The sequence below is a fragment of the Canis lupus genome, chromosome 7 (assembly GCF_003254725.2).
Source record: "Canis lupus dingo isolate Sandy chromosome 7, ASM325472v2, whole genome shotgun sequence".
Taxonomy (NCBI): Eukaryota; Metazoa; Chordata; class Mammalia; order Carnivora; family Canidae; genus Canis; species Canis lupus.
Genome location: NC_064249.1, coordinates 1,529,795 through 1,552,500, shown reverse-complemented (window position 1 = coordinate 1,552,500; position 22,706 = coordinate 1,529,795). Strand labels below are relative to the sequence as shown.

The 22,706-nt window shown below is 63.0% G+C and overlaps 3 protein-coding genes and 1 long non-coding RNA gene across 11 annotated transcripts in view; 2 read left to right on the top strand and 2 right to left on the bottom strand.

The window, feature by feature from the left end:
• TNNT2 (troponin T2, cardiac type) overlaps nt 1-2,254 on the bottom strand; it is a 27,457-nt gene extending 25,203 nt beyond the window's left edge. For 2 of the 6 annotated variants that reach the window (XM_049112022.1, XM_035718612.2), the window contains exon 1: nt 2,101-2,254. The gene's annotated coding sequence lies outside the window, so the exon portion shown is untranslated. The remainder of the gene's footprint in view (nt 1-2,100) is intronic. The other 4 variants (XM_049112020.1, XM_049112018.1, XM_049112023.1 and 1 more) reach the window with 3 other exon arrangements.
• LOC125755381 (basic proline-rich protein-like) overlaps nt 1-3,418 on the top strand; it is a gene marked incomplete at its 5' end in the record, with an annotated part of 6,750 nt that extends 3,332 nt beyond the window's left edge. Inside the window, 3 exons of the mRNA XM_049111953.1 lie at nt 1,279-1,327; nt 2,830-2,945; nt 3,254-3,418. Of these exons, the coding sequence (XP_048967910.1) occupies nt 1,279-1,327; nt 2,830-2,945; nt 3,254-3,418 (330 nt within the window). The remainder of the gene's footprint in view (nt 1-1,278; nt 1,328-2,829; nt 2,946-3,253) is intronic.
• A 2,224-nt stretch (nt 3,419-5,642) lies between these two features.
• On the bottom strand, nt 5,643-21,152 carry LAD1 (ladinin 1). 3 transcript variants are annotated; one of them, XM_025458566.3, is made up of 10 exons: nt 21,025-21,152; nt 12,318-12,455; nt 10,449-11,211; nt 9,817-9,921; nt 9,036-9,079; nt 7,715-7,787; nt 7,474-7,611; nt 7,103-7,189; nt 6,817-6,891; nt 5,643-6,547 (listed from the first exon to the last, which is right to left on the bottom strand). In XM_025458566.3, exons 1-10 carry the CDS (start codon nt 21,060-21,062, stop codon nt 6,527-6,529), a joined length of 1,482 nt encoding a protein of 493 aa, XP_025314351.3. In that variant the 5' UTR covers nt 21,063-21,152; the 3' UTR covers nt 5,643-6,526. The 3 variants fall into 3 exon arrangements, with proteins under 3 accessions (XP_025314351.3, XP_035574487.2, XP_035574488.2); XM_035718594.2 differs by lacking the exon at nt 21,025-21,152 and adding an exon at nt 18,595-18,727; XM_035718595.2 differs by lacking the exon at nt 21,025-21,152 and adding an exon at nt 18,595-18,726 and having other exon boundaries at nt 5,643-6,532.
• Nucleotides 13,468-17,039, top strand: LOC125755386 (uncharacterized). Its single transcript, XR_007411736.1, has 2 exons — nt 13,468-15,921; nt 16,408-17,039. It is a non-coding gene; the product is annotated as an uncharacterized LOC125755386 (long non-coding RNA).
• Nucleotides 21,153-22,706: the final 1,554 nt, after the last annotated feature.

Here is a 22,706-nt window from a genome sequence, read left to right as displayed (position 1 = left end):
TCGGGCTGGCGGCTCATCCCAGCCTGCTCCACAGCTGCCCAGTCCTACTGGGTTCGGGACAAGCACGGTGGCAGCGAGGCAGGGCCCCCCAGGCCCCTCCGCCCGGAGCTCACACGGAGCTCCCCTGGGAGAGGGGAGGGGGACAAGAAGAGAGGCAGGTGTGTAAGGTGTCGTGCCGGAGGATGGAGCCTCATTCTGCCGAAGACAGACCCAAAGCCCGAAGCATCTCCAAATGGGCCTTCGGGTGCGGTGGCCAGATCCAGATGTGCACAGCCCCAGGCCCTCGGGCAGCAGCCAGGACGGGAGCCGGGGGTGGGGGGTCCCTCACCTTGGGGAGGGCAGAGAAGTGTCTCGGGGAGGCATACACGCGCCCCTGCCCTCCCACCAGCTCGGAGCCATGAGGCGTGGGAAGGACAGAAGGACGAGCAGCTTGGAGCCCCCTCCCTGCTCCTGGGAGCACCACCCAACTCCTAAAAATAGCGAGGATGGAGGGCAGGGGAGGGCGCGGATTCACCCGGCGGCCCAAGGCAAGACAGATGAAGGGGCGGCCAGGCTGGGGCTCTGGCTGTGCACCGACTCCGTCAGGACCCTGGCATCGCGAGGACCCACAGCGTCCAGAGCAGCTGTGTCCTCACGGCCAGACCCTCACCTGCTTCCACAGGCCGCTCGCCCGCACAGCCCAGAGGTCAAGGTCACCTTTCCTGGGGACTAAGTCACAAACAAGACAAAGCAGAAAGGACACTGGCCGCGGGGTGAAAAGACCTGGACTTAGGGGCGCCCGGCTGGCTCAGCCCGTAGACCAGGAGACCCTTGATCTCAGGGTCCTGAGCTCAAGCCCTGCATTAGGCATAGAGATTACTTTAAAAAAAAAAAAAAACTGATTTTAAAACCCAATTTTTGCTGTGTGACCTTAGCTAAGTCATCTAATCCCTCTGGGCCTCCATTAGCTTATCTCTCAGACGGATGAGCTTCAAGTTCTAGTCTTGCAGAAACAAGTCCCTGAGGAATGCGGCCCCGGCCCTCGGCCCTCGCCCCACATCCAGCTGGAATCCCCCCAAGCCTGCAGCTGTCAGCCCACCAGGAGCAAGGGGACAGGCCTGAGGGGGCCGTGCGTAACCTGAGCCCCTCAGATTCCTCTTGTGCCCGGAGAGGAGGGCTCACCCCGTGAGACAGTGAGACACGGTCGGAGGAGGAATTCTGGAGGTCAGGTGGCTTCCCAATAGCACAGGGCCTGGAATGTGCTTTGAAATTCCTCACTCCGGGCAATCGCCTCCCTAGGTATTTGCTCCGCCGGCCCAGGGGAAGCTGAACATCAAGCCGGGGCAAGGTCTGTCCCTACAGGGCCTGCTGCGGAGACAGCGGGGGCACGGGGCAGCTGGACGCGAACCCCCGCAGCTGGCCTCACACCCCATGAGAGGCTCTTATCCAGGCATCTCCCCGTCAGCCCCCCAAACGCTGCTTGGCGGCACGTTCTCCCTGGGGAGGGAAGTCCGATGAAGGTCCCCCGTCCGCCTGCAGAGGTGCCCGCGGCCCCTGCCTGCCTCTGCACAGGTGCCCTTCTCAGGGCTTCCAGGACACTTTCCAAATTGGGGGAGTGGCGGGGATGAGAGCTGCACCAGCACCATCGTGACTGATAGGAACACAGCCGGGCTGGGCTCGGAAGTCAAACAAGGACCTGCCTGGAAGGTTCAGGGGGCCCTGGGCCTGGACGTGAGGGGTGGGACCCGACAATCCGGGGGAGACCCTGTTGGTTAGAGCTTCGCCGTCTTTAGAGCACGCAGGGGCCCGGCACCCACCTCGTCCGTCCTACAGGTGAGGAAATTGAGGCCCAGGGAGGGGAAGGTTCTCACCCAAGACTTTCCAGCCACGCGGTATCTTTAGTGGCAGGTCTGGGGCTCCAACTTAAGTCTCTAATCTCCAGCACGGGCCACTGCAGCCCTACTGTGTTCGTCTTGGGAGTCCGATCCCTGCAACGCCGCCTCTATAGGGTGGCCTCTTCTCGGGGGGAAGGCGGACGGCTCGCAATTCTGGTGTGGACTCAGGCAGGCTGTGGGCACAGGCCGGTCCCCACCTCGCTGCTCTCCCCGTCCCGAGCCTTACCTCCAACCGGGAGCCACCGCGATCCACTGAGCCTCAGCAGGGACTGGGCGAGGGCAGGGGACCGAGAGGCTTTAAGCAGGCCTGTGGGCTGGGCCCGGTGAGCCAACCCGCGGTGGGAGGAATGTGCGGCGGGACGAGTGGGGGCGCGGGGGGTGTTGGCTGCTATTTTGGCAGGTGCCGGGGACAGGGCTCAAGGAACATGCACCCCACGCCATATAAGCCCATGTGGTTGTCCAGCTGCTCAGATAAGCTATTTAAAACTGGAGCAGATAGGCAGGAACGGAGTGGGGAGCAGGCATGTAACAGAAGCCAGCTGTCCCTCTCGAGAATCCCGATAAAGCAGATGCCAGAGGCGCAGTCCTGGGAAGGCAGGCTGGGAGCGGGCCGGGGCACCGGGCAACCCCGAGGCGCCTCACGAGTCCCCGGGCCAGTCTGTGGGGCACACGGAAGGGCGACCTGCACCTCCACTTACGATGACACTGCGGGGAGGGCGTCTTCCAGGCTCCTGGCTGCTTCCCTGGGCCGAGCGGCCTTGCCCAGCGGGCAGGCTCCGCAGGCCTCAGTGGGGACACGCGCCACGTGGGTCTTCTGCACGCCCCCCAGAGCCAGGGGACAAGCCCTCTCCTCCCTGGGAAGGGGCTAGGGCTGCCACAGAAGGTGAGATACAAGTAGAACTTCTGGGCAGTTTGAGGGGCTGTGAGGACTGGTGAAGTTGGCTCCCCCTTGCAGCTGTCCGTAGGCCTGAAGACGAGCCCTATGGGACCATGATGTGCTGTAGGATCCGCAGGCCAGGCCCCGGGGGCTTGTGGTTTGCTCGCACGTTTATGTCCACAGCCCCTGGCACGGTGGCCCGGATGTCGTGGGGCGCGATACGTGATGGAAACGGAGGGGGAAAGTGGGTCGGAGCTGAGCCTCCCCCTCAATGTGTCCAAGTCTTCGAAGCCTCTGTCCCACCTCCGAAGAAGGAACGCCCCTCCTCCGGGCCCGCCACGCCACCCCGCGCCCCCAGCTCGAAGCCCCGGCCCCCCACATCTTGCCCATCAGGGACACACACCCCTGTTTCTCCATGGGTGAAGAGGGTTAGCCTCCCCTTTCCTCCTCCTCTCCCCTCCTGACCCCGTACCCACGCCCCCCGGTCCTGGACGGCCCTCAGGTGCCCGCCGCCACCATTCTGGACAGAAGGCAGGACTTCCACCTTCTGCTGCCACGCTGCCCCGTGGGCTCAGCTGAAACCGTCCCCCCCACCACGCTCCCAGTGGCCGCCTCCGGGCTCATCCCCCATGTGGTCCTCCACGTTGTGGCACATGCAATAGGGTAGGCTGAGGCCCCATGTCTACCCTCCCGTGGCCTGGGGGAGGACCACCCTGCAGCCTCCGTGGGGGAGGACCATCCTGCGGCCTGGGGGAGGATCGTCCTGCGGCCTCCCTGGGGGAGGACCACCCTGCAGCCTTCCTGGGGGAGGACCACCCTGCAGTCTTCCTGGGGGAGGACCATCCTGCAGCCTGGGGGAGGACTGCAGACAAGCAGAGAGGAGGCAGAGAGGGGCAGGTGAAGGGAGCAGATTGACAGAGGAGCAGAGGCAACTAGGCGGTCCCGAGAGAGATGGAGGAAAAGCATTCTGGTCCCGCTCTCCCGTCTAGCCCACCGGGGTGCAGCCTTGCTTGGTGTCCTGGCCTGGAATCTCCCGCAATTTAGCAACGTCCTGTCTTAGACCTTCCCTTAACTTGAGCCACTTCCACTGGATTATGGTTCTTTGTAAGCCCAACAATCCTTCAAACGGGCCGTCGTTTGCACAGCTGCCTGGGAGGTCCCCGGGCACCTAAATCACCAGAGCCCGAGAAAAATCCCGTAGGTTCTTGACGCTCTTGGACCATGTGAGGCTTTTACCAACTGTTCCAAAGCAGGGATTTAATGCAGATTAGAGTCCAGCCACTTCCCACAGTCACACCTGGACAGGGCAGGGTTGCTCCCATCCTGTCACGGGTGCTGGGTCCTTGCAAATAGCTCGAGTTACCTCCTAGTGCTAACGGTAGAAGGGAAGAGAAAACGGAGATGGTGCTCGCCCCGGGTTTTACTGGAAGCAGTACACACTGGAAGACTGCCTACACGTTTAAGGACCCACAGAGAGCAGGGCACATGTGGGTCCCAAGGACATCAGGACAGCAGGGTAGATGGGGCAAGCAGTGGTTGGTATCAGGGTAGGGGGACCTGCTCTGTCTCCAGAGGGTGCTCAGCATCACCTCCTCCCAGAGCCCACCCCTGCCCACGAAGCCACCCAGTCGCCACCCTGCTGCACTTGGTCCTCACACTGGTCCCCCGTGGAGATCATTGTGTGCACGGAATTGTCTCCTTGTTGCGTGAGGAATGAGGTCAAGGCCTATATGGGGGATGCATGAATGCAAAGGGCAGGGAGTCACGGGGTCCCGTCCCCAACACCACCCTGCAGCCTGTCCTTGGTCACCCCCGGGGCGGGGGGGGTGACGCAGGCATGAACCTGTGGAAGCAGCTGCCAGGACACCCCAGACACCCAGGACCGAGCCAGCCATGCTCTGGAGGAGGGTTTCTGGGAGCCTCTCCCCAGAAAGGTCTATGTGAGGACATTGCCTGCAGAACAAGTTCACCTGCCAGGGGACTTTCCAAAGTTTAGAACACGAGCACCCAAAAGTCCTAGTCCTTGTTTGAACCCTGAGTTCCCAGCAGGCCCTTTTAAGTCTCTGGGCAGTGCTCATCACACTCCTCCCCCTGCCCCTGGTTTTGTCCTCAAATTCTAGGAGTGGAGCACTGGCAAAAGCTCCAGGCCTTGGGGGAGTCCGTGGGGTGCAGGGTGGGGCCTCCAGGTCCCACCGTCTGTTGCTCAGCACAGGCAAGGGACCAGAGACAGGAGACCCACCAGCCGAAGATGGGCCAGCCTGGGGTCACTGTGGGGCCTGCACCAGTGGGGTCCTAAGGGCCTTCTGTCCCCTGGACCCAAGGACCAAGACAGGAGCCTCGCTGTCCATCACAGGGGCTGGGATGAGGCTGGTCGTCGCCCAGAAAAGTTGGGGAACTGAGACCTGATGATGCCCTTCAGGGCTATGTTCTGAGAAACTCTGGGGTTTTCCAGGTAAACCTGGGGACGGGGGACAAAGGGGAAGTGGGCAGGGCTCTGATTCTCCCCTACATCCCCAGCTGGCTCTGGGTAAAACCAGAGCAGTCAGTTAGGAAGGAAAGTTCTCAGGACGCCTGGGTCTGCTTCCCGAGATGCAGATATTGAGCGTCTGCCTTCAGCCCAGGGCGTGACCCCGGGGTCCCGGGATCGAGTCCTGCATCGGGCTCCCCACAGGAGCCTGCTTCTCCCTCTGCCTGGGTCTCTGCCTCTCTCTGTGTCTCTCATGAATAAGTAAATAAAATCTTTAAAACAAAAAAAACAAAAAAAGGAAGAAACGTTCTCATCAAATTCAAATGGGAAAAAAATGCATATGTGTGTGTAATAGAGCATATACGTGTGCAGGGGTATAGACTGTATCTGTGCGTGATGGACATACAGGACGCATACACGTGTACACATACACACGCACACACACACAATTTACTTTTTGTTCTTTTGATTACAGCACTAAGGGGTTTGACAGGGCACCAGACTGACTGACTTGGGTTTGTCCTAGATTCTCATAAAGCTCAGCATCCTCCACGCTCACATGGGCCATGACCTCGGGGGGTACAGGAGGGCCGTGGGGAGAAGGCACTGGGGGAGCGCGGCAGGCGCGTGGCCCTGTGCAGTCACCCTGCCGGGATGGAGGGCAGCTCACCTCCACGTGATCGAAAGAGGGGGCTGACCCTCCCCCCGCGCCGTCCAGTCACAACCATCGTCCTCACACGCCCCCGATGACCCTGCTGGAAAGCAAATCCCCAGGCAGGATGCAGTGAATGAGTTTATCAGCTCTTTCCTGAGAACAGCTTTTGCAGCAGGAGGGTGAAGGGGTGCACAGAAAGGGCCCCACGCTCCGGGCCTGAGCCGCAGCCCAAGACGGGAGAGGAAATCAAAGCAGGGCTCCGGGGCGCAGGGCAGGTGCAGGGGCTCCCGTCCGCCGGGCGGCCCGGGGCCCAGGTGCGCACGCCCAGGCCTCGGTGAGGCAGCGACGTCACAGGCACGGGGAGGCACCTGCTGGGAGGCCGCAGAGGGGACCCTGAGCTCAGGGAGACAGCAGTGCACGGCCCTGGATGAGCAGGTCCCGGCAGCCACCTCGGCCTGGTGCGGAGGCCACCCTGGGTGCTGGGCCCTGCGCCAGCCTGGGTCCCGGATGTGCCGGTGCAGAGGGGCGAGGGGGCGCTCGGCCAGGAAGGAGGCGTTGGCCCCCCCCCCCGACACTCCTGGCCCTGGGCCAGAGGCAGAGAGGGAGCAAGGCGGCGGGGGGCAGGCTCGCGGGGTCTGTCCTGGCAGCGCCCATCACACCTGCGGGGCAGACGTCTGTCAGGAAAGACAAGGGGGTCTCTGGGCAGGACGGCCTCCCTGGGCCCCGGCCCACAGCCGCGCTGGCCAGAAACCCCAAAACCCCTTGTTGAAGGGGCTTGGGGCTTTGCAGAGTTGTGGGGAAAGAGGGGCCGGCTCGGGGGTTCAGCCAGTGTCCCCGAGGTTGGGTCCAACCAGCTGGAGAGCAGAAGCAGGGCATTCTGGGTCCCGGCATGACGCGCCCGGGCGGGGGGTTCTCCCCAGGGCAGCCCCCCTCTGCCCCTCACCTCGGCGTCCAGGGACGAGTCTGCTTTCCGTCCCCACTGGGTCCTCTTTGTTACCACCGACTCTTTCCCCACCTCCTGGTTGGGGACATCAGTGTGGGTGGGAGGGCGGCAGCCTGAGGCAGCGTGCAGGGGGCCTTGGGGTCCCCAGCCCCACTCCTCCTGGCAACAGCCCCAGCCCCCCAACTCTCCATGGGCTCCCTGCCTGGGAACCCCCGCCCACCCCCCCAGACCCAGGTTATGATGCCGAGCAGGGCCCGTGCATGAGGCTCAGGGAGGGACAGGGTACCTGGGGGTCCTGCTCTCCAGACTCCTGGGTCCTGCTGATCCACAGGTTGAGCCTCGATGTCACCACCCCCGAGAGCTTCAGGTTCTCCTGAAGAGAAAGGCTCACGTCTCAGGGCTCGGGGCTCACGTCTCAGGGCTCGGGTCTCAGGGTTGGGGCTCACGTCTTGGGGCTCGGGGCTCAGGGCTCGGGGCTGCCGGCTACAGCAGGGCGCTCGGGAGGCCCGGGTGCAGGGACGTGATTCTCCGTCACTCCCAGGCCCACTCAGCACGGGCCACGAGTGTCCGGGAACCCCCCCGACCAGCGCTGCGCCCGCAGCTACGGAGACGAACCCCCCAGGGTCCGGCTCTGCGTCGGGAGGCCCGAGGGCGCACCTTCCGGCTGGAGGCCACCTCCGCGCGGCCCTGGCCCAGCAGCTCCTTCTCAAAGAGGTGGCGCTTGCTGGCTACGCCCACGGGTGCCACAAAGAACTCCGCGCGGGACGAGCCCGGAGACTTGACGGATTCGGATCTCTGGGAAGAGAGGACACAGACGGCTGACCGGGCAGGAGAGGCGCTCGGGCCTCGGCGCCCAGGCCGCTCGGGCCCCCCGGCGCCCCCACAGAGCCCTGCCCACCTGGACAGCCGTGTGGTATCTCTCCAGCTTCTCCCCCAGCTTGGCCGTGCCAGCCGGGAGCCTCATGCTGGCGCTGCGGGACGGAGGACAGAGGACAGGGCAGCTGAGACCCCGGCCTCAGCCCGCCCCGAGCCCTACCCACCCGGCCTGCGGCCACGCAGAACACGGCCCCCGTCACCGAACCGGACTACGGTGACTCGGACCGGAACGCCCGGGGACCTTTCCTCCCCTCCCCAGAGACGCCTGCCATCCCCCCCCTGGTCCGGGCACTTCAACCTTCTGTCTCCCGGACCCCGCCCTCCCCAGCACCGCCTGCCACCCCAGGCTCTCCCCACACTGCCACCAGGCCACTCAGGCCCCAGACAAGCCCATCCTGTCCTTCCAGCTCAAGGCTCTCGGCCCCAGGGCAGGGACCAAACTCCCAGGCAGGGCACAGGCTCCCGCGGCCTGGTTCCCGCCTCCCCTCCCGACACCAGCGTCCCCACCGCCGCGACCCCTTTCTCCACGTGCTCACGGCCAGTTAGCCAGACACCTCACGCTTTTCACACCTGTGCCTTTACTTGTGCTCTTCCCTCTATTTCAAGTCCCAACTGGAAGTCAATCGCTTCGGCTCCCGCAGGCTGGGCTTTTTGCAGCCACTTCGGGGCCACATTCCTGTCCCTGCACCTCCCTGCTGGGTTGGGGCGGGGGTGAGGGATGGGGGGGCTCCTGCATGATTAACCATCTGATGTGAGGTGCTGGAAAGTGGCAGCCACGTCTCCTTCGTCTGCGTACCCCCTGGCCGCCCCCGTCACTCCAGCCCTCGCCCGGGACAGTCCGCCTCCACAAACATTTAAGGGCAGATGGGACACAGCACGAGTGCATGAAACTCCTAATACACGAGCACAACTGCTTTTCAGGCCCTATTTCCTTTTTTCTTCTTCTTCTTTTTTTTTTTTTTCCAAAACACAGTCCTCAAACTACTTGCATCAAAATTATGGGGCACAGGGGTGCTCCTGGAACATGCAGATTCCCAGGCCTGCTAAAGCAGAGGCTTCCCCCTTCCCCTCCTGCAGGGCTCTGCACCCCGACTCCCTCCGCCTGCAGAGCCCCCCACCCAAGCCCTGCCTCCTTCCAAAAGGCTCTCCTCTCCCTCCCTGTTCATCTCACTGGGCCTCCATCCCCGCGCCAATCCCATTGCCCTGCAGACCCGGAGCCCTGGCCAAGGACGGCGCCTTCCCCTCAGGTGCCCTGTGGCACCGCCCGGAAGGGCACGTAGCAGGCGCTCAGCAAACACAGGCTGAACGTGACCAGACCAGGCCAGAGCCTCCCGGTCACTGACCTGCGGGTCAAGGTTGTTTCTGGGTTGTCTCTCCTGGGGCTCATCTGAAACAAGAAGGAAAGGCTGTGATGAGTGAGACTCCCGAGGAAGCCAGGGCCCTGCACCAGGGAAGGGCTCAGCTCTCTGAATACGCCTCCTCCACCTCCTCGTCCTCCTCCTACCCCGCAACCAAACCTCCTCCTCTTGTCCGGGGAGACACAGGCCCCCACCCAGCAGGCTGGGTCAGAAGCCCTCCGTGGCCCCACCACCAGCTCCACGGCACCCAGCTGTCTCCCCGCCTGCCTCCCCGCTGCAGGGACCAGCCCTGGTCAACGGCAGGCCCCCCACTTCCTCCCCAGGGCCTGGCGCACGACAGCAACACAAGGCACAGTCAGCCGCAAACCAGACACTGAGCATGAACCCCAGAGGGTGAGCGGAGAGGCCCGGCCCGCACAACGGGGACCCCTGGGGCAGAGGCAGAGCAGGGAGGTGCAGGCGGGCCCCGCCGCTCCAGCGCCCACCCTTCGCCTGCGCCAGCCTTCCGGATGGGATGGGGACCCGGTGAGGGCAGGCCTAGGCCGCCCCTGAGCCCCGCTGAACCTGCCGGCCCCCCTCCTGCAGCTCGGGCCCTGCCCACTAGGTGGGGCTGCTCGGCCCTCTGAGCGCCGAGTCCTGGACTCTGGGCCTCCCAAGGCCAAAGCCCCTCTCCATCCCAAGGACCCACCTGCCACCTAACCTAGGGCCCTGATGCTGCAACAAACGCTGGTTCCCCGGCCTGCCCTCCAGCGCCCCGGGCGCTCACCCGGAAGGAGATGGTCCTGGGGCTGGAGCGTCTGAGGGAGCTGCTGTAGGTAGCCTGGGTGGGCGAGAGAGTGTCCACCTCTCCCTCCTTGCTGGGGATTTTCACCTGGGCGGGGGGAGGGAGTGTCACACGGGAGGTCCCGGTAGCCCAAAGCCCAAGCTGCCAGGGGAACCCCATGAGGCTCGGCTCGCCCCAGGAACCGCAGGAGGGAAGGGGGGAGACAACAGGTCCTATGCCTTCCCCTGCTGCCTCCTGGCCCTCCGCCTCTGCGGTGGGGGTGACGGACACGCATCTGTGGGGCCGGGCCACCACACAGAGCTTTCCAGCAGAACTTCTGCAAGGACCTGAGGCTTCCCAAAAGGCTGCTGGAGCCCTGAAGTCCAGGCCCTGGATGACGGCGGGGTGCGGGGTGCAGGGGTGCGGGGTGCAGGGGCTCTATCACACAGCTGAGGCTCTTCCCAGCTGCCTGCAGCCTGGCCCTGCCTCAGGGTCCCCTATTCTGACAGTGACCAGAGGCAGGGAGGGAGAGGAAACTGCCCGAGCTGGCGTCCTGGAGAGAGGACAGGAAACAAGGGCGCCAGGGCGCCAGAGCTCGCCTGCAGCGGAACGCGAGGGGCAGGGGCATCGCCAACCTGCAGTGTGATGGGCGGGAGGCGCGAAGAAGCCGTGGTCGGAGGCTCGGGCGCCCGCTGCTCCCCCTGCTCGGCCGAGGACGGGGGGCTCTCGTCGGGGAGGGCCCTTCCCCGCTGCCCCGCAGGCTGGCACCCCCCCGAGGCCGGCTGCCCCCCTGCCCTCCTCGGCGCCAGCTTGCTCCCGGCGGCCGGGGTCTTCTCCGACGCCAGAGACTTCTCAAAGAGCGACGCTTTCTCAGAAACCAGTCTCCTTTCCGGGTCTGAGGTCTTCCCTGGGGCCGGCGGCTTCTCCGGGACACCTGTTCTTTCTAGAAGGGGCCTCTTCTCCGGGGTGGCTCTCTTCTCGGGCGCAGACGTCTTCTGGGGGCCCAGGGCCTCCTGTGAGCGGCTCGCTTCCGCCGAGACCAGTCTCTCTGCAGGTGCTAACGTCTTCTCTGGCAGAGCCGGCTTCCCCGAGACCTCCTCCTTCCCGCCTGCTGAGCCCCGGCCCCCCGGGCTCTCGTCCTCCCCGGCCCGGGGGCCCCGCTGCTCCCCGCTCGGGCCGAGGGGCTGCTGCTTGGCCTGCCCCGGGCCAGAGGGCTCCCTTCCCGCTCCTGCCTCCGGCTGGCCAGGGGCCTGGGCCGCCTCCACCGCCTGCCGCCTCTGCCTCCGCTCCCGCCGTGTCCGGAGGATGGCCTGGACGTCCTCGTCCTCATCCTCGTCCTCGTCCTTGGAGACGGAAGTTCGTGGCTTGGGCACCTCTGCTTCCTCTACGCTCGGCAGCCTAGGCCGGAAGGTGGGAGACGGGGGCGAGGTAAGGCTCAGAGGCCACCAGAGGCGGGAGAGACGCTGCCAGGGCGGCCGGGCCCGGGGGCTCCCCGGCCAACCACCACTTGACTACACGTTGGGCTCCCGGGAAACCCCCCGGACAAAGCACGCCGCGCTTTGAACGAGTTTATAAACCCCCACAAGGCCCAGCCCATCCACGCTCAGACCCCAGCAACCAACACTGACCCATTGGCTGCCTCCCAGGCGTCAGGCCCCACGCTGGGCGCTGGAGGTCGGAAGGAATAAACGCCCCCGCCCTTGGCCCTTAGAGCTCAGCTCAAGACCAGACACTTCGGGGATGTGCCAAAGGTCACACAGATAGCAAACTGGGAGGAGAACCCAAAGCCCTGACATAGCACCCTGCACTGCGGTCATGTGGCTGCTGGCCCCAGAGGCCAGCCCAGCCACCCACCTGCTCCCCCTTCTCTCGGGGACCCATGGGAGCAGGCGCAACATGGGGAGACCGTCCAGAAGCCGCAGCACTCGGCCTCCAGGACATTCTTTTCCTCCCTCACCACCCTGCCCTCCATGCGATTCGCTGTCTGGGCCTCAACTTCCACATCTGCAAGCTGGGTGAAATGAGACTCCTTCTCCGTGAGTGCCCAGCCCAGTCCCCCGCACACAGGGGACTTCTTTTCCCTCGTAACCCTTGAAATCTAGGTGGCAAGAGTAGCCCCGTGTCCCTGCCTCAGCAGGGTTGACGGGGGTCGGGGTCGCAGGGAGGCAGCCTGTGCAGAGCGCTGAGCCACAGGGCAGACAGATGGGGACAAGGCCCGGCCCTGCCTCCGAGCTCCGTGCCACCTCTCGGAGCTGTACCTCCCCCTGCAAGGTCGCTTCAGGCCTCTCCCCGAGTCAGGGGTCCTGCGAGGACCGGCTCATGGCTGCGCCACCGTCCGGCCTGTTCCGCTCCCCGGAGGGTGGCGGTGGCTGCGTGGCGGCGGCTCGGGGGGTGAGGAGCTCCCTGCCGGCCAAACCCCTTGTCCTTGGTCTGTCTGGGCAGCTGGGTGCGTCCTGGCACCCAGGGTGGGGAAGTGGCGCCTCGTCCCGCCCCACCCCGAGCACCTCTCGGCCGCCGGCGAGTCTCCGTTCTGGGTGAGCCTGGGGGCCTCGTCGTCCGTGGCGGAGCTCAGGGTACGGTGCCGCCGCCGGCGCTCGCGCTCCTGCTCCTCCTCATCTTCTAGAGTCCACTGCCTGGCCAGGCTGCGGGGTGGGGGACAGCGTCAGGGCAGCCCACGCAAGACCTCGGGGCCCCCCTTCCCAAGCGGCCCCTGCGGAGCCAGGAGGAGAGAGCCAAGGTTCCTGGGCCGGGGCCGCGGCTGGGCTGAGCCGGGTGTGCTCCAACACACGCATGTCCCCAACACCCAATACCAAAGACACTGCAAAACATCTCATTAGGAATTCTGCATTTGGGGCACCTGGGAGGCTCAGTCGGTTAGGCGGGTGGTAATCCCAGGGTCCCCTGCCCCCAGGGGAGCTTGCCACCCCCGCCCCCTCCCCGGTCCCTCCCCTGCTTGTGTTCGCTCTCTCTCTCTCAAACTCTCTCTTTGGAATCAATAATTTTTTTAAAAAATTTTAAATAAAAATAGTAATTCTGCATGTGGATTACACATTGAAATAATATTTTGGATATACTGGGTAAATGAGATATTATTAAAATTGATCACCTGTTCCTTTTCACTTTCTTAGTACGTCATCTACAGAAAGTTGACAATTTTTTTTAAAGATTTTACTTATTTATTCACGAGAGACCCAGAGAGAGAGGCAGAGACACGGGCAGAGGGAGAAGCAGGCTCCATGCAGGAAGCCCGATGTGGGACTCGATCCTGGGACCCCAGGGTCACCACCTGAGCCCAAGGCAGATGCTCAACCACTGAGCCACCCAGGGACCCGAAAATTGACGATTTTAAATGTGGTTCGCACCTGTGGTTCACATTACATGCCTATTAAATTTCAGCTAAAGGTACTAAAAGGATTTGGATTGGACCAGGGCTCCTCATCCTGGGCATCACTGACATTTCAGGCCGACAACTCCACATGCAGGGGCTGTGCTGAACGGCACCCCAACCTCTACCCACTGGACCCCTGAGCACCAGCCCAACCCCAGTTGTGACAACCAAAAATGTCTCCTGACTTTGCCATGTCCCTGGGCAGGGCAAAACCACTTCAGATGACAACCCCTGGGTTAGACTTAACCGTGAAATCCAAAGTGGGAATGTGGGGCCCCCTCTCTAGGGGTGCCTAGGAACACGGGAGGGTGGGCACAGTTCTCCCTTGACAAGTTCCTTTTTCTTTTTGGTCTTGGATTCTCAGGTAACATCCATCAATGGACAATCAGAGAGAAACTTTCTCCGAGTTTCCCAACAACCCATGGGATTTCTCAGCGGCTCAGAGGGGGAGAACCCACAAATAAGACCAATCACACCCGGAGAAGATTCCAATACCTGCCTCCCATCTCGGGAGCTCTTTGAGCCTCTCTAACCTTCTAGAACCAGCTTTCACTTGTGGGGGAGCGAGGGGATGCCGTACACTCTACTATGGGTTCCTCTTCCTAGTCACTCTGCATTCACAGGACCAGTTGGGGACTCCACGGCCAGGCACTCACTGGTTTCCCTCCTTCCCCACTCATCCAGCCACTTGTCCATCCAAACACTATCACTCCCCGCCATTTCCCTGCCCAACCCCACCCACCCATCTTTTTGTTTTTTGTTTTTAAAGATTTATTATTTGAGAGAGAGAGCAAGCAACCAGGGGGAGGAGCAGAGGGGGAGGAAGAGGGACAAGCAGACTCTACACTGAGCATGGAGTCCAGCGTGGGGCTCGATCCCAGGACCCTGAGATCATGACCTGAACTGAAACCAAGAGCCGGACGCTCAACTGACTGAGCCACTCAGGTGCCCCCCACCAATCATCTTTAGCCACCTGCCCTATCATCCTACCATGCACCCGGCCGCCAGCCCACCCCACCCTCCATCCACCGGCCCTTCCACCCTAACCAAAGAGCAAATACATCGTTGCCAAGCAACTGCAATGGGCCAGCAAGTCAGGAACTGGGGGTTCACAGAACAAAGTGGGGTCCCTGCCCTAAAGACCCTATGGCCTAGTGAGAAAGAGGAGCGTGTCCCCCAGTAACTCCCCCAACCAAAGCACAGAAATTGCTCTGCAGGAGGGAGAGTGCTTACTGCAAGCCAAGGTTATCAAGAAAGGCTCATGGAGACGCACCCAGGGCTGGGTCTCGGTGGGCAAACGGGATTTCAACAGAGGTAATGGGGGGCGGGGAGAAACTGGCAGTCCAGGCGGAAGGGAGGGCCCAAAAGCCTGAGGCCAGAGGTGGGGGTGGGGGCAGCCAGCACCCTGGGAGAAAATTTGGGTTGGAAATAGCACCCCTCGAGAGTCAGAAGAGCCCTCTCTGGAGCCCTCCTGCGACTCCCCCAGGGGTTCCTGGGGCCTACAGATAGGAAGAGTCTCTAAAAGGCCTCTTCGTCCCTCCCAGAGTTACTGTAAGGCCGTCCCTGCGCCACTGCCAGGTGTCAAACCTGCTCGCCCAGCCAGTCCTGGCCCAGCCCTAGCCCCCCGGGCCTCTTCCCCTCCTGCACAATATCGCCCTGCAACCAAGCCCCAATTTAAGGAACAGACATGTTTCTGGAGGAAAAAAAAACCACCACGTGAAAACCCAGGGATTTTACCAACAGAACTGCATATGAAATGCATCTATGGGGCCTCCAAGGAAAGGTTCCTCCAGGCAGCGTCTTGTAAAGCAGCCTACTCCCCCTGCCCTCAAGCCCATCCCGGCTTTTCCTCTTCGCCCGTTTTCCTTCCTAAAATGAGAAGGATGAACCACACAATGGCTCCGATCTGGTTTTCTAGGTCGGACGTCACGCTGATCCAATATTCACCAAACAAATATTTTTTGAGCCCTGACTACGAGCCGGACACAGTTCCTGGGACGCAGCAGAGGAAGCTGGCAGGGCCCTTCCCGTTGTCGAGAAGCACAAATCGCAGGGGGTGGGTGTGTAGTCAGTGAGCCAGGAAATGGGTGTGTGAGCAAAAGGATGTCAGGAAGTGACACAAGGGCAACAGAACCAGGTAAGGGGTAATGTGAGAGACAGTGCCTGGGAGGGGAGGCCTCCCGGAGAGCTCTGAGAAGGAGCCCGATCTGGGAGCAGGGGGTCCCAGGAGGAGGGCACAGCAAGGGTGAAGCCCTGGGTGCAACAGCTGGGTGTTCAGGGAAAGGGGAGGCCAAGAGCCACAGCATGGCCCACAGGGGGCTTGGACGGGGAGGAGGCCAGAGAAAAAGGCCTCATGACCAGGGGAAGAACCTGGGTTTTATCCAGGTGTGCTGGAGAGCCACTGGATAGTTTCACATAGAGGAGGGACCCGATAGAATGTAGGACTACTATGATTTAATCTCTCTGGCTACTGAAGGAAGAAGAATTGAGGGGGGCAGGGGGCAGGGGACACAGAGCACCTCCCATCAGGAGGCCCGGCGAGACCTCCATTGGCCTGAACTGCGGTGGTGACCGAGAGGAGGAAAGAGAGATGGATTGGGGACACATTTTGAAGACAAGAGCCGAGAAGTTGCAGATGGGCTGCATGGGGATGAGGGTAGAGACAAAGAGAAGAAACAAGGAAAACTTCCAGACGTCTGGCCTGAGCAATTCCTGGAGCTGTAAGTCAGACGGGAAGGATCGGGGAGGAAGGAGCTTGGGGAGATGTCGGCAGTGGGGGTGGGTGGGGGGAGAAAAAGTTCTGCTTCTGGCTGTTCAGGGTGAAAAGACACCGGCGCAAAGGAGACCAAGGTCCTGAGTCAGAGAGACCAGAGGAACCCCGCCGGGGGGAGGAATGAGGTCGGGTCCAGGACCGTGGGTGTGGGGGGCCAGGTTGGCGTAGTGAACACAGAGGCACCTGGTCCCCCCCGGGAGCAGCTCAAGGGCTGGGCCGGAGCCAGATGAGCTCCAGATGAGCGAGGGGAGCATGGGAGTCAAGACGGAGGAACCCCTGAGCACCAGCAACTCTTTGGAGAAGTTTTATCAGAAGAGAAGCAAATAAAATGCGACGGTACCTAGAGCAGAATTTGGAATCAAGGAACGGCTTTTCCGTTGAGGTATAACTTACGTACAATAGACACACACGAGGTTTTGTTTTCTTCTTCAAGGAGCGCAAATGAAGGAGAGTGGAGAGGGTGTGAGAAGCCTGCAAGCAAAGCGTGAAGATGTCGTGCTGCGGGAGAGGAGGGCCCACAGGGGAGGCCGGCTCTCATCTCCAGCATCCCCCGGCGCCTGGCACAGCCGAGCGCCAACGGTGGAAGGAGCAAGTGCGACTCTCGGATGTGCAGGGCTCCCTCCTCCCTGGGGAATCACTAACCCCAGCCTTGCCCAGGAGGAGCAGGAAGCAGGGGGAAATCGGGGCTCCCCCAGAGCAGTCCGCCCACCTGTTAGGGGCCAGGCTGATGCCTCACCACTGCTCGGCTACCGCCGGCTCACGAGAGCTCATGGATTCGTGTGCTGAACGGGCGAATGAATGAATGACCGGTCTCCATATACACGGAGCTCACGGGGGCATGTGAGGGCCTACGGGAATCACGTTTAAGGTCTGCGGTCGGGCAGCCCAGGTGGCTCAGCGGTTTAGCGTTGCCTTCAGCCTGGGCCGTGATCCTGGAGACCCGGGATCGAGTCCCGCATCGGGCTCCCTGCGTGGAGCCTTCTTCTCCCTCTGCCTGGTTCTCTGCCTCTCTCTCTCTCTCTCTCATGAATAAATAAATAAAATCTTTTAAAAAAAATAATAAAATAGTCTGCGGTCAAGATCGTGGGGCCTCAATACGAGCCCTTCTCCATCAGCCTGGGAAATGCCAGCTTCAGCAGGCTTTCATCGGAGCCATCTTTTCGGTTCTCTCTTTGTCCGGACTGACCCCCTCCCCCTTTGTACAGTCTGGGGCCAGCGCTTGCCCTCCAAAGTTGAGGGGTCCCTCCACTGGGTAAAGTGCCCCACAAAGCCGGAAGCTCCTCTCCCCTGACCACACCCGGCTGGGCCGGGCTGGAGCCTCCAGGATTCCTCCGTCCTGAGCAACCCCGTTCCCACACGCTCCTCTCAGCCCTGGGGGAAGCAGCTTATTTGTTTATCCTCCAGTGGGGCCATATATGGAGTATGACCTGCCGGGGCCTGGTCTCCTCGGAAATGACTCACCCCCCTCACTCCCCAGGCCAGCACCAACCCTCAGGGGTCTTCAGGGCTGGATCGGCAGGAGGCGAGGCCCAGGTGTCCTTGAACGTCCACCAGCTTTAGGCCATGACCCCACAGTTCAGCCAAGATGACTTGGTCACTCCCCTGCTGCCCAGGAATCACGGGGCTGCTTTCAACCCCCGGTAGAACTTGACTCACTTCACCTCCACCGCCTTTACCACCACCCCACCCTGGGGAAGGAAGGTTCTTGCCAAGAACTCTTGCTTATAAGATGAGGAAACGGCTAGAACTGCAGGGGCCGGAGGAGCAAGGGTCAGGCTCCAAGAGGGACCTCAGCAGGTGCAGCTGGTGAAACCCCCATAATAAAGAAATAAGCACGGGCTTTAGAACGGTGCTGAACACTCAGGAGCACGCTGGGGTTTGTTGAACACGGTAGTCAATAAATTAAAGAGTCAAGACGTGAGGCCACTAACGCGTGAGAGCTTGCCGTGAGGCCTGCACTGTTTGAAGTATTTTACAAATAACAGTGACATGAAACCTCCCAACCAACCCTGGAGGTAGGTGGCGTTAGCCCCAGTTCACAGGTGAGGAAATGGAAGGTCACAGGGGCTAATCACCATCCCAAGATAGCACAAGTAATCAAAAGAAACAAAAGAAGATTCCACCCGAGGTCAGCTTCTCAAGAGCCATCCCCTCCACAATTCCAAGCGCCAGGACGGACTCCCGGGAGGGCTGCCCCAAGCCAGGGCGAGGCCCACCTCCCCGACAGCCCAACAGCAGGGGTTCAGAGGAAGCAGAAGCGGAGCCTGGGGAGGGCCTCCGACCTTGTGGGACTCCCCACCCCAGGACAGGCCAGAGCTCGGGGCGCAGCCTGGGCGAGAAGAGGTTTGGGGAAGCCCAGTGGTCCGCTCACCGGCCGAAGCCTCGCCGCTCTCACCAGCGGATGCCACAGCCCTAGGCGGCACCTAGCCCCCCACTCCCTCCTTGCCACCAATCCTCTCCTCTACCTCCAGGCCTTCACTTGGCAACCACACCCCTCTCTTCGCCTCCATGCACGGTTGCTGTGCCCCCCAATTCTGCACTCACACAGCTGCGGGAGAGAAGTTAGATCCAAGGAAGAGCCCCCCTACGGGAGACCTCAAAACAAGCTCGAGAAACAGACCGAGACTCAGCCGCTCTGGTCAAAGTAGGTGAAGGGTGGGAAGGCTCTCCCAGAAGCATCTGTGGAACCCTGGGTCTCAGGGAGCAGGATCTGCGACTTTTTGAAACAAAGAACAGACAAGGGAGCCCAGCTCTGCCGGGCCGTATGACCTTGGGCCAGTCTCCGGCCCCTGCGGGACACGGGTCCCAGACTCCGCTTCTACACAACGAGGGGTCACGGTGAGGAGTGACGGAGTCCCTTTCAGCCCTGCCGGTCTCGGGACAGGCGTGGGGACCGGAGAGCAGCGCAGGGAGGCAGGACGGCTGCCGAGGCCCAGGCAGGGCAATGATTAACCACAGGCTGCTCAGTCCCAGGCACCCTCAGACCCGCCCCTCACCCCCTGCAGACAGGCCCGGCCCAGCCTCACCCTCACCTGGCCGGCCCGGGAGGAAAGGACAAGGCCGCTGACCAGGGCACCCTGCCAGCCAGCTGCCACCACCACCCCCCCCGGAGCCGGAGCGTCCGAATGTCTACTTCACGCCGAGGATCCGAATGTCTACTTCATGCCAAGGATGGGCTGCAGGCTGGCCCCCCGCTCCCCACCTGCGCCCTGCCGGGGGCCACACGGTCACACCCTCATCACCGTCCTCCCCAGCCTGGGAGACTCGGTTGACAGTGACTCACAGCCCTTTCCCTCCTGCCCGCTGAGGCTTGTCGTTCCGCCGGGAGCCGAGCGGGAGCGGTCCTCTGCTCCAGGTGCCTCATCCCGGCGCCTGTTGGCAGCAGCTGCGTCTGCCCACGGGGCTCTGCGGGGGCTGGGGCCGCCGGGGAGGGCAGGCTGGGGGCTCCCGTGGCAGGACTGGTTCCCCAGGGCGTTCCTGGCCCTCACCCTGGCCGTCCGTGGGAACCCGGCCCCACCCCAGCAGCCACATGTCCACCCGAGCCGTGGACAAGCTGTAACCAGACCCGTTCTCATTTTTAAAGTTCTCCGGCCCAGCTGCCCACCCAGCACACACACCCTGTACGTATCCAGGCTCGCTCTCAGACACAAGGTCACACGCGTCCCGCCGGCCTGTGAGCTCCTGACCACCGAGTGTGTGGTTTGCATTTTTCTCCCAATGCCCTCCACGGAGGGCTTCAATAAACACTCACAGCAAACATCCTCGGCCTCCCACGGCCCAGACTCAGCAACGGCCCAGACTCAGCAACGTAAGAACCTGCCACCCACACAGGCCACAAACGCGCTCACCCGCACATACACCTGCGCACACACATGTAAACACACATCCACGGGTGCAGATAGGCCCACACCTACGAGCAAACACACTCCCACGTCAACCCCTCCTGCACACACCGATCCACATGCAGAGTCCAAGGTCTGGACCCCCGGCCCCACCCTCAGCGCAGACCTTCCCTGGGGTGTGTCCGGCCTCCCTGGCAGCCCAGGTTCCTTCTTCCAGGGCACCGAGTTCCTTCCATCCTTGGGGCTTACTTTATCCCCTCTAGAGCCCCTGGGCCCCCCATGGGGGAGACCAGGCAGCCGTGCCTCAGAGCAGAGTGAGGTCCTGAGGGTCTGAGGAGGTGCCCCCCCACCCCCCGGGCCCGGGGAGGATGAGACTGAGACACTGGAGGAGCTCTGAGCCCTTCTGGAGGGAGCAGGGGAGATCCTAGAGCCCCGGAGAATGCCTGAAAGCTGCCCTGATGGGGAAGGCCTGGGGAGGGTGCCACTGTGCCCGCCCGTGGGGAGCACCCTGGCCTCCAAATGCCCACCTGCGAGGGGCGAAAAGGACAATTTCTACTTGGCTTAACCCTGGGGCTCAAAGGAGCAGGAATCCGGCTCTGAGCTACTGCGCGGGCCTCAGTTTCTTGGAGGGCAAAATGGGTGTATATGGCAGGGATGGTGGGGGATGAGGAGATGAAGATGCTCCCCGGAACACGTCTGAGGGGAGGTGCGGGTAGCTCCAGGAGGAGTCCCCGGGGGTCCCCAGCCACAGTGGGGGTGATACCTCCAGGGCAGTCCCCCCACACCCCAGGCTCCTCCAACCCTGACAGAATGTCGGGCGGCAGGGATAAGATGCCCAGGGTCCCGACCCTTTGACAGACCAGCCTACAAAGACTGAAGCACGGGGGGGGGTCAGCAGCCGCCCTGAGGTCGCCCAGCCCAGACGCAGCACTCAGTGTGAGCCCCCTTACTGGGAGGGGGCCTGTTGCCCAACGGCCCCTATTCACTGACCCCTGTTGCGACCCCACCCCGGGGGGCCCGCACCCCTGCTCCTCCCCAGAGCGGCTGAGCCCCCCTCTCCAGCCGCCAGTGTGGCGGGCAGGGGCTGCCCTCGGGCCGGCCCCCCACCCTCCCCTCGCCCCCACCCCCCCCCGCAGGCCCCTCCGGCCGCCCCCAGCGCCGCGGGGGCCTCCGTCCGAGCCCCGGGGAGGGACAGGCGGGGCGCTCACCTGGACAGCGCCGACCAGTCCTTCCTGCCGCCAGCCATGCCGCCGCCGCCCGCGCCGCACCTGCGCGCCCTCCCCGCCGCCAGGTGGGCTCGCGGCCCCGCCCCGCCCCGCCCCGCCCCCTCCGGGAGGGGTCCCCGCCCACCAGCGGCCGGGGCGGACGGACCGACGGACGGGGCGGCGCGGGGTCGCGGGCGAGGGCGGGGCACTTCCTGCTCCAACCCGTCGGACCAGCTCGGCGCCGCCTCCTCGGGCAGGGGTGCGGGGAGCGAGCTCGGGGCCGCCCACCTGGGCCCAGAAGGTCGGAGCGCCGGGCCTGGGCACCCCCACCCTGGGCCTGGGCACCCCTGACGGCTGGGCCCCCCACCCCAGGGCTGGGCACCCTTGATGGCTGGGTACCCCCATCCCGGGCCTGGACACCCCCAACAGCTAGGCACCCCGCCCCAGGCCTGGGCACCCTTGATGGCTGGGCACCTCAACCTCGGGCCTGAGCACCCCCACATCTGGGCACCCCCACCCTGAGCCTGGGCACCCCCAATGGCTGGGCACCCTGGTCAGCTAGGCACCACCAACAGCTGGGCACCCCCACCCCGGGCCTGGGCACCCCCCCACCCCCGGGCACCCCCCGCCCCAAGCCTGGACACCCCAGGCCTGGGCACCCCCACCCTGGGCCTGGGCACCCCTGATGGCTGGACCGCCCCACCCTGAGGCTGGGCACACTCAATGGCTGGGTACCCCCATCCCAGGCCTGGACACCCCCAAAAGCTGGGCACCCCCGCCCTGGGCCTGGGCTCCCCAACGGGATTCCTAGATTCCACTCAGCACATATGAACCCCAGGATGTCAAAGGCGCTGTCCTCACTCTGGGTACTGGCTGGGGGCTGCCCAACGGGCAGGTGAGGGCCCAGGAGGCTCAGCTTTGGGAGAAGTACACACAGTGGGGGGGGGAGGGGAGGGCTGGGGGGCTTAAGGCAGCTCAGGCACCCACAGCCCCACCTGGCTCCCACGGTGTCCCCAGGGCGAGCAGTGGGGCCCAGGTGCTGCCTCCCCGGGAACCAGCTTCAGGTGGGTGAGCCGCAGCCCATCCCTGAGCCTGGAGAATCTTATCTCCCCTCATGGGTCAGAACTGCAAGGTCAGCCGCAGCTCCTGCTCCGAGAGGGGTAAGACAGGTGAGAGGCAGCCCCGGGGTGAGGTGCTCCCCACCTGCCCCCCGCCCCTTGTCGCTGGTCCAGGACTGACGGGCTCCCCCCCAGCCCCTGTGCCCTCCAGCTCTGAGAGCTCACAGCTGCAGAGCAGAAGCCTGGAAATCCAGGCACAGGGCTAAGGCATCTCCATCCCAAAACGCCCCCTCCTCCAGGGAGCCTTCCTTCTTGCCATAGGAGGTGAGGCGTGAGGTTTAAGGCACGAGAGCTGGACTGGGAGCCTGGAGATCTGGCTTTGAGCTTGGATTCTGCTGTTTACGAGCCATGTGACTTGGGACAAATCCCGTTCGTTTCCTCCTCTGTGTAGTGGCAAACGTGATGCTTCGGCTCCCAGGTTGTGGGGATCCAAGGAGTCAATCACTGAGCGTTGGCGGCACGGGGGTGAGCAGTGTTAAGGGTGACAAAGCCCCAGAAGGTTTTGGACAGAAGCCAAGGGGGGGCCTGGAGCCATCTGCTCTTCCACGGGAGGAGCAAGAGGGCAGG

What these genes read in the sequence shown, in the direction of transcription:
- LAD1 (XM_035718594.2), bottom strand. Translation starts at nt 18,653, where the DNA reads ATGCTTCTGGGAGAGCCTTCCCACCCTTCACCTACTTTGACCAGAGCG. An exon ending in AGGTGGCCTCCAGCCGGAAG is followed by an intron (nt 7,190 to 7,473) that starts GTGCGCCCTCGG and finishes CTTTCTCTTCAG; the next exon opens with GAGAACCTGAAGCTCTCGGG. An exon ending in ACTCGTCCCTGGACGCCGAG is followed by an intron (nt 6,548 to 6,816) that starts GTGAGGGGCAGA and finishes CTTTCCTGACAG; the next exon opens with ACGTCTGCCCCGCAGGTGTG.